At 34.5% G+C, this 10,228-nt stretch overlaps 1 protein-coding gene across 7 annotated transcripts in view; it reads left to right on the forward strand.

The window, feature by feature from the left end:
- Positions 1-9,797, forward strand: part of GOLGA4 (golgin A4) — a 76,131-nt gene extending 66,334 nt beyond the window's left edge. For 6 of the 7 annotated variants that reach the window (XM_075745387.1, XM_075745389.1, XM_075745390.1 and 3 more), the window contains 3 exons: positions 4,265-4,351; positions 6,882-6,945; positions 9,054-9,797. In XM_075745387.1, the coding sequence (XP_075601502.1) occupies positions 4,265-4,351; positions 6,882-6,911 (117 nt within the window). In that variant the 3' untranslated portion in view covers positions 6,912-6,945; positions 9,054-9,797. The remainder of the gene's footprint in view (positions 1-4,264; positions 4,352-6,881; positions 6,946-9,053) is intronic. The other variant, XM_075745388.1, reaches the window with a different exon arrangement.
- The last annotated feature ends 431 nt before the right edge of the window (positions 9,798-10,228 follow it).

The raw sequence follows: 10,228 nt of genomic DNA on the forward strand, positions 1-10,228 counted from the left end.
ACTTGATCTGTTCAGGACATCTTGTCCCTATGGGATTCCTCTTTCTCTCTTTTTATCCCATTTTTCACTTTGATATTAATTCCTTTTTTATTAAAAGTACAAATCCTTGATCCAAAAAAGCCAGAATCACTAGTTACCTTCTGTTCACAAGCCTGTGGCTCATTGGATGGCTCTCCTACTTTAATAACAAGCGACTGAAATCAGTTAAAAAAATTGGTACTTTACTGGATTTTGTGATTTTGAATTGTGAGAGACTTAGACAAGTGAAAATGCTAAAAAACGTCAGTGACGTTTCAGCCTCAAACAAGTCTTGAGACAGCTGCAGATGGCTATTGCAGATAGCTGATGCACGTAGCAAATTTGCATTCAAGAAAACCTAATTTCAAACCCCTTTTTCATTATAGCTATTTGTTACTGATCTTCAAAACATTACTATACATGCCTCAAAACTTTGGATTATAAAGTTGTGGGGATTTTTTTTCTTTTTTGACAGTGATACACTAAAATTTGCAGTTGATTTCTTCAACAACAGCAACAACCAACAGTCAGTGCTAAAATAAATTGACTTTAGTGACTTTAGTTCTCTCTTCTGTTTTTCTTTTATTTGCTTTGATTAAAAGCTATATGAATAAATATATATAATAAATTTCTGTATGCATTTGTTTATTTGCACTGGAGATTACATTGTATTTAACCAGAAGATGCCATTACAACATTGTCTGCACACTGGCTCCCAAAAAAAGGATGAATATTGGGAGGAGAAAAAATAAATCAGAAAAGATAGACATTTGGTTCCTACAATAACTTGAGAAGGCATTGTTTGAAAGTTGATATGATTGAAAGGGGAAGTATATTTAAAGAACCAGCAGAAATCATTTTCAAAACACTACAATTTTTAGCTTTGGAAAGTTAGATGTGGATAGATAAGGGAGAATGACAAAGTTCTTAAAATTGAATGTGATTGTATTCCTCTCTATTGTGTGTTCATAGTAATTTGATTACCCCTTAGCATTTTTTAATTGAAGGTAAATGTTCTGATGTATTGCAAGAAGGGAAGAATTTCTGATGTTACCTTGTTCTGTGTTACTAGCTGATCAAGATTGTAGCTGTACTGGCATTTACTAATGGCAAATTAAAATGGAATGAAGGCTTACATTTTTACTAATTTAAATATGAAGATATTTTGATCTCTTCACTTTTGATTCAAAAAGTACTTTCAAGTTGATTTCATCTGCTAGTTTTCTTTCAACCATTGGATGTGTTCTTGGAAGACACTGAGCTTAGTATCTGCTCTCATAGGGATTGTACCATATAATCTTAAATGTATGGAACTGTGTCTTGAAAACTGGTTTCATCCTGCTCCACTGACTGGAAAACCATAAACAATGACAATGTGATTGATAAAAGCTTTAATACACAGTCTAAGTGTGTTAGTAAAGTATTAACATGTGCTTTTTTCCCTGACAGTCCTTGAGTTAAAAGATCTGTATTGACATTTACCTCCTCGGTACAGACATACCTTACTCTCAGCTTTTGTTTTCCTGTACCAGACAAGGCATATTTTTTCTAATTTTCTCTGGGAAGATCATTCTGGTGGCCTTTCTCTGTGCAAGGTCTCCTTTTATAGTGGAAATATGTATGCCAGGTCTCAAAGGTGGTTCAGCAGTGGAATTGGTAATTGCTATAGACATTATTTCCTCTTTATTGAAAGGAGTTGAAGACAATCTGTAGACTATCTGGGATGGATTGCCATTTATGCAGCCTGGTAAATGATCCTGGAATATTAAGTAGAACCATTAATGAATACATCAGTTGTATTATAGTGCTGGAGACATAAGGGAAATGTTGAGGGCAATGGCTCAGGATCTAAAAGTCAGAATTGTGGTCATAACGTGTATCCTGTAGCCTATCACATTCTTTGTAAACTGCATGAGTCGTCTTCACTGGGGGATTTTACTGTCTTGCCCTCCAGTCCAACTTTATTTTTTGCCTCGTCCTTGGTGGGATATATGAAATGAGAGTGCCAGCTTTTTTCTGGGCATGCCCCTTGTTCAGAGTATCTGAACCTGGAAATACAGGGCATAAATCACTAGGTCAAATAAAATAATATTTTCTATAGGCACGTGAACAGTTGTACTGTCTAGCTGTACTGCACACTAAATCTTGCATCTTGCAGAAATCCTAGATGCTCTACTTGTAACTTCATTGTGCTGTTTGGAGTCTGTTCTGAGGCCAGAAAGTCAGTCCAAGGGTTGTGTATCTGTAATAAGTGTTTGTGTTGATACTAACTAGGTACATGGAAGAATGTAATGGAATATATATGAGTCAGAGATAGTGAATGTATGCAGGTATTTTTCTGGCACCTCAACCCGCTCTTGTACATTGCAGAAAAACAAGGAGTATTTCTGTAAAACTTTGATTTTGAAGGTTCCTCCTTTGACCAACAGCTCTTGAATTATAGAGGACACTGATCAGTATCATTATAAAAATATTATTTTCAGAGATGACATTCAGATATGCCAGCCTCACAGAAAGAAATGGGAATGCAAACTATCATCTCTTATAGGAGAACTAACTATTACGTTTGGGAAAGCTCAGGGCCTTTCTATATGTAGATACAGAAATGCACACAGAGGAAGATATTTAAGTGTGTACTCACACATTTAAAGAGCTATTAGTTGTTTGGGTTTTTTTAAATAGTAGAATAGACTTAGAGTGATAAGGTAAGCCTATAATAAACATATTATCCTAAGTTCTTGTAACTTTGTTTCATAACTATGCAACTGTGAACAACATTGAATAATTCTGTTTCAAAATCCCCTGGTGGCCTCAGAAACTTGTAGGTGATTTCAAGTCATTGCTAATGATAAATTATGAAATGAATGTTTTCAGGAAAGAAGGCTTTAAATAGCTCCTATTTAAGTTGACACATAAGTATCTGTGCTTTCGTAGAGTCTTTGCAGTGTTTGTAGATTATTTTTTCTTTAATATTTGCATGCCATTGTGTCCTGTGGAAAACTGTCAGGAGAGGGCTTTCTTGATAGCGGTGTTACAAAGAGTTTGAATAGATTATAAGCTCAATATTTTCTAATCTTTTAGTCCTAAGTAATTGTGATGAGGATTTTGGCAAAAAAAATCAGAAAAGTGTTGTGTTATGTTTGTGGCACTGAACACATTCCTTTGTGTATCTGGCAGCTGCAGTAGAGGCATTTACTTCTTAATTGTGGGAATTAATATGTTAATATTAATATTAATTAATAATAATATGTTAAAATTAAGCTTTTTAAGCCAAAAGGATTCAACAGGGCTCGGTTTGTTTTGCTTTCTTTTCATTTTTATCCCTAGTTAAGTTATATACTCAATTATTGCGAATGAGGGTTTTACCTCTCACTTTTAGCTGCAATCATTTTTGTCCTGCAACTGCTTTGTTGCTACAGCCTCCCTCTTGATTCCACACATGAGACTGGTAATAAACAGTAGACATTGAGAGCAGCAATCTTATCTCATCCACATTCTTTAAGAGCAGCAGTTACTGCTTTTGTAGCAATCACCTTCTGTTTGAGCTACACTGCAGCTCTTACTTTGACCTTTCTTGTAAAAGTCACCTGGACCTTGTTTTGTGCCTTTTGGAGTTTCCCACTCATCTGTTTATAAAATGGATGTAATCATTGCCTGTTTTGCACAAAGCTTTGTTATTCTTGCATTTCTGTCTGAGGGTGTCTAAATGATTTGCTATTTAAATATGGGGTTACTGTAGACCCACTAAAAATATTTACACAACTGGAGTTCCACATCTGACGTTTGGATCTGTTTTCTCAGTGTTTTGTTTCTTTACAAAATATTTGGATGATGTGAATATAGTTGAATCCATAAGGACTCTCTCGGGTGCCATTCACCTGAAATGGGCTTTTCAGAAAGGCTGCATTAAGATCAAATGTGGTAGTACCAGTATTTGTAACGGTACGCTGTCTTAATAATGAACTCAATTATTTGAGCATAGATACCATGGAGCTTACATCGTACTACAGTAGCTGAAGTTTGTGACAATGTGAAATGAAGACCCTTCATGGTTTTCATATACTTGACATAACATGTCATGCATATACAGTGTGAAACAAGTAGTTATTTCTTACTCATTTCACTGTGTTTTCCATTGACATTACTAAAAATAGTGTCTGGTATTCTTAAATGATACACATTTTAAAGTATTGTAAAGCATTTTAGTGCATATGAAATTACTTATAGATGACCTATTTCTTTTTAGACAATGGCCAAGGTTATAACAACAGTGCTGAAGTTCCCAGCAGATCAGACTCAGAAGATACTAGAACGAGAAGATGCTCGACCGTTGGTAAGTTATCTGAGTAAACCAAGTTTATGCAAGAGATTAGGTTGCAAGAATAAGGAATTGGAAACTTTTCCCTGTGTCTGCATTCAAGAGAACTCTTTTTTTCCCTCCTTCCCTCTTCTTCAGTGGAATGTCAAATTTCAGCTGTAGATTTGAGTTTATAGCAAAAGTGAGGAAAAAAAAAAAACCCAAGCAGATTTTCTTAACTAGTATGTCTCATTGGTTCAGCCATATTTCTGATAGCTATGGGTACAACAGAACAAAGCAAGTTTAGTCATCACTATTCTGCAGATGAATTTTCTAATCAAAAAAGTGATCTGACAGAGAATTCATGTTTCTTTAATACAGAAGTTTCTGTGAAGTCATACCAGTTTTAATGATAAGTATGTCAAGAGACATTTTTCAGCCCTGGAATAAAATTTCTGGGAAAAAAACCAATAACCTATTTTGCTTGTAGAATAGAAAACTGATTAGCTCAATCACCTGGGATATGTGTGTTTGAAGTGAGATACGTACATTTTTATTTTAAGTGAGTATCCTAACAAGACTGGGGTTTTGGTTTGGGTTTTTTTGGGTTTGTTTTGTGTTGTGGTTTGTTTTCTTTTTTTTTTTTTTTTTTAAGACCTTGCTTTAATTTCGTACTGAAAAACCATCAAAATATGTCAGGTTCACTCTGGGTCAGGACAGGGCAAAAATAAGAGTCTTAAACACTTCACGTTGATTTTGTTTCATTGTTTTTTTTCTCAGTTTCAATACACTACTTATTATGTGGCAGTTACTTAGTATTTACCATCTGATGTATTTACCAGAAAGGTGAATTGGGTTTGAGAAGCAGACCAAAAGAGAAGAGGATCTGAGCATAAACGTTTCTTTGATATTCCTGTTACTATTGCACGTATTGAAACTATTTTTTATTAAGATAAAAACTACAGTAGTAGTTTTCTCTACATTTTATCTGGAGTCAACAGTGATCAACAAACAACTCTTTGTGGATCAGCTTAGTAAAATATTTAGGAATTAAAGTGAGAGGAGGAATTGCATTCTGTGTCTCTCACTGGCCTCAAATTTATATTTATATTGCACTTGCAGAAACAGAATAAAATAAAAAATTTAACATTTTTACATTTCAGTTGAAGTAGTTACATTAAAGTCCTGTTGATCCATTGAAACAAATTTTAAAAAAACTTCTACCATTTCATCTGCTTGAAGTATCAAGTCTGAGGAAAGTGTTAAATACTTCAACATTTTTCTGTACACTTAGTAGGTTTGAGAGTGTCTTGCAATCTTGAATACTTAAAATATTTTTAGAATGATATAAATGGTTATAATACTGCAGCTCCAATAAGTATCGTGCTTCCCAAACGTGATTTTCTCTTAATGCTCTCTCTCTGACCTCCAAGTAGAAAGCTAACGTCTTTTTTTTTTTTTTTTTTTTTGGCAAGCTAGAGTAATATTTAGGAAATATTTTGAGTTCTCTGTTGGCCAAAAGTGAGGTTAGAGATACGGACCTTATTTTACAGTCCCTTCAGCTTTTTGATACTTGAAACCTGGTCTTCCTAAAATAGACATTCACAACTTCTGATACTACATAAAATTTTAACTTGAATTCATCCAACAAGTTTTAATCCTTGGTATTAAATTTTGGCTAGAACATACAGTGAGTTTTTTTGCAGGTTGCATGTGCTTTGATTGTTAAGGATATTGTCATTCAAAGAGCTTCATGCCCTGATCAAAAACTTCTTGGGTTTCACATAGAAGTCCCTTCTTGGCTCAGATCTAACCAATGAATTTTCTCCTTTCCTAATCCACAAAGAGATTAAATTAGACATCTAAGGGAAACTCAAATATTAGGATATATTATGGAGGATGTAGTAATTTTTTTTCTTCACTTTCAAAGTTACTAGGCTTGTTTACTGAAGAACAGATTATTTTTTTGGGGTGAGTCTTTTGTAATTCTGTTTAGGACTAAAAAGTTGGAGGGATCTTCATAAATTATTCTGTCAAGAAATATGCTTGGGTTTTTGTATTTTATTTATTGACATTTGCTAACATGGCAGTAGTGTTTCTCCACACTTAATATTGGAGTGATGCTGGTATTTGAAAATGTCCAGTATATAGATCTCATGAGCAATAAAGTTCTGAACTACATCATAAATGTGCATTGTTAACGTTAAGCTTGGTTGTTTCTGTATGTTTGTTTATGGGCAAGACATCTGTAACTAATTTTAATGTGTAAATTGTTAATTAACTGTGCTACTGGAAAAGAGTAAGTGTGTGTAGTACTAAGTATATGTGAGTAATTATTTACCCTCTTAGTGGGCATATATTTAACAGGTTTCTGAAAAATTTTAACAAATTCCTAGGTCAATAAACATATGCTAGATCAATGTGTCTCCTTCACTAATCTAGCTTTTACTACATAGTTATTGCAATCTAACTGTAGCAATCTCCTCTGTAAGTAGATGTCCACAGAGTTCTTATCTACACTATTAACAAAGTAGTCCAATAAGCTGTTTTCTTCCTGGCTTTGTAGTTTGCCTCACCTCGCAGTGGTATCTTCTGAATATCCCATCAGTCTGTGCTTAGTTAGCATGTGGGTGAGTGAAGCCTAATACATACTTGTTTTATTTAAAGCTGAAACCTGTAGTATGAGATTAATAATTTTTCTGCCTTTTTTTCTCGCCTGCTTTTGTTTGTTAAAAAAAAATCAATTTTTTTGCTCTATATGATAAACTTTGTTCTACTCTTAATCATGTTTTGCTTTACAAAGCCAAGTTTGAAAATTGTAAATATTGATTCAATACCAATCTTTTTTGAGTTGTAAGCATAACTTCAAATGTTGATTGAGCTACAGAAATCTCAGTTGTAGAAAAAAAAATATCAGGTTTTAAATCAATTAATATGTAATACTGAATTTTATTGCACTTGGCTTTGTTCTGTCTTTATTTACTTTGTGAGCTCCTTTTTTGAATAGGCAAACAAGATTTATGGGAGACATTCTCTACTGCTTGAAATGAATTATTACATAAATATGATAATAGATTATTTTAAAAGAGATTGATGAAATACTTTCTGTAGAGGAATTTAGGATATAATTGCATTTAATCATCAGTACCTTTCTGAATCAGAGCTTTGGCTTGTTATCAAGAGAAGCTAGAGCAGAGAAATTAAGGAGAACAATTTGGGGAGCTTTATGCTCTCAGTTTATTGTGCCTTTTTTCAGGTTTTATTAAGCTACTTTCATTATGAATCTGCAATGCTAATTGTAGCATTATGGAAAAGCCTCAGCTGATTTCGGCCTAAAGATGCAGGTTGCATCAGACTAGCCAAGTTAAACAAGCAACGCACAAGCAATAGCGCTTGAGAGAGGAGTAGGATATGGAAATACCCAGGTAAAACTTTCTGCGCTGCCTGATAAGATTATAATCATCTGAGTTGTTAGTGTTGTATGTTATTTAATGAACTCTTCAGATGAATTCTATAGGATACGATCAGCCCAACTTTCCTTTTCCTCCTTTGCAACTGAAAATCTTTGCGCAGTTGCCAGGAATTGATTCGGTGCCTGTGAAGCAATCACTGTCTGTGGGCTGAAATGCAGCGGTTGGCCCGCACCACCGCTGGAGCCAAATGGATTAATTTAGGCTGTTTCCATTGCCAGTGATCACAATGCAGTTGACAGGCTATCTTCCTCTCTTGCAGTCACGCAAATATTGCCTCCAATACAAAATAATATCTGTTTCAAAGGGAAAAAACCTATTCATCTTAGCAAACAGTCATGGTTTCTACTTTATTCTGTGTTCTTTTAAACTTTTGAATACAATAGCAGATGCACTTTATTGCACTTAAAACGCAAGAGAGTTTGGAGTGCTTGCCTCCTAGCCTTGATCACTTCTTGACAAAATCAGCAACTTTTTTTTTCTAGCCCTCTGTTGAAAATAATTGAATTGTTGGTAATGACAGGACAAAACTATTTACAACACTGTTGCAGAAAGCATGTTTGAAATTTAAATTCTCGTTGTGCTGTCTGTAACGCTGGCGTAAAAGGTTCAGGCCTTCTCAGCTGCATTTGAAGCATATTGCAGAAGGGCTTGATTTTGACCTTAATGTCAGCAATTACCTCTTTTACTTTCATAACAAGATAATGTGTATGGAAACTATTCAGACCTCATTATTGGATTGTAGTTTCTTACCTTATCTCAAATATTTTTGTGACTTATATCAGTACATAGCCAGCAAATGGGATAACAATCTTGCATGTATAAAACTTATAATTAAAATTAAGGGGATGCTGACTTCATTGTGAAAGCAATAAATATTTTCCTGGTAGAGGAGGCTTTTTGCTACCCCCAAAATTTTACTTCATCATTTCAATTTTGATGACAGACCTTATGCAGAGAAGACAACTTTGTTTTTCATTGGATTAAGATGCAATGATGTGATAGACTATTTCCGGTGAGACTCCTGACTGTTTTGCTATAGGTTTTTTGGTCTTCATCATGCTTTCTCAACTGTTCTGAAGATACTGGAATAGAATTACTTGCTTGAAATCAGTTAAGAATTTCACAGTTTGACTTACCTGAAACTCTTCCATCTCCTATTCCTATCAATAAACAATGATGTCATTATTATTTTAATGTTAAGTGCTTCTAAGTTACTCTCAATAAGGTAACATTTGTTCATTTGTTCTAACTTTTCGTTCTTCTAGTCATGGCTACGACCATCTTGAAGAAGTTGTGATGAGAGTGTCTCATGACACTGCTGCTTAGAAATAAGTTCATATCTCTGTTGTCGTCCCTTGAGAAGGGACACGAAGAAAAGCTATTATTCAAGGTCACAAATGGAACAGCAAGAACCAAAACTCAGCACCACCTTTGGACCGTGAATATAGTTAAAACTGCCTTGACAAGAAATGCTAATCAGGGGTTATCTGGTGATGAGTCTTTCTCCTCTTCTATTGAACACTGTCTTCTATTTTGTGTTAAAGGTTATTTTTTTAAAGGAGAGAAAAGACTTTATCCTAGGAAGGAATTGCCCACTACTGTATCACTATACAGGCTTTACTGGGTGTTTTTTAAGAGTTGAAATAAATGGTTTGTTTCTTCTATTTATTTTTTTATTTTTGAATGAATTGTGCAATACATTTTTGGATGGGTAGCGGTTGAGGTGATTTTCCTGATGAACTAGGCACTCTTGATGACTACTCTCTCCCGATTTGATCTTATGATTGTTTGCTAAAGGTCACTCCTATATGCTTTTGCCTACAATAAATCCAAATGGCAGTACCTCATTTGTTTACTCCTAGCTTTTGTACTTATATTTTCTGGAGAAAAAGTACGTTACTGTAAATTGTAAATAGTTAATACATAACTGTATCATATGCTGATCTGTGACTGTTGACAGCACTAATCTGACAAGAGCTGAGATGAAATAAAGTTTATTTACTGTATAATTTTGGAACTTCTTTGGTATTATTTTTCTTTTGAAAGGATCCACCAGTTTTATTCTTATTGCTGTTTGAGACATCCTTAGCTGAGACATTTCCAGGCTGAAATCCCTCTCATAAGAAGAGCTCTTCAAGTACATTGAACTGTAAGAAGTCATTGGAGACTTTCAAATTTTCAAGGGATCACAACCTGTGAAACAGACATGTGGTGCACCAAAAAGCTGGTGTGAGAATATAGCAAGTAGGGAAGTTTGCTCTGTAAAAGGTTTAAATTATCTATTTTTGTTCTTTTAAATAATACCCATCTGGTCATTTTGGCATCTAAGTTGTGATCCTCTGAAGCGATATGCAAGTACAGATAAATTTAACTTGTTCTCCAGCTACTTTGATACTTACCATATCAATAATCATCATCTGTACTGCGTATCCTAGTTTGC

Source organism: Balearica regulorum, chromosome 2, assembly GCF_011004875.1.
Source record: "Balearica regulorum gibbericeps isolate bBalReg1 chromosome 2, bBalReg1.pri, whole genome shotgun sequence".
NCBI classification, from domain to species: Eukaryota; Metazoa; Chordata; class Aves; order Gruiformes; family Gruidae; genus Balearica; species Balearica regulorum.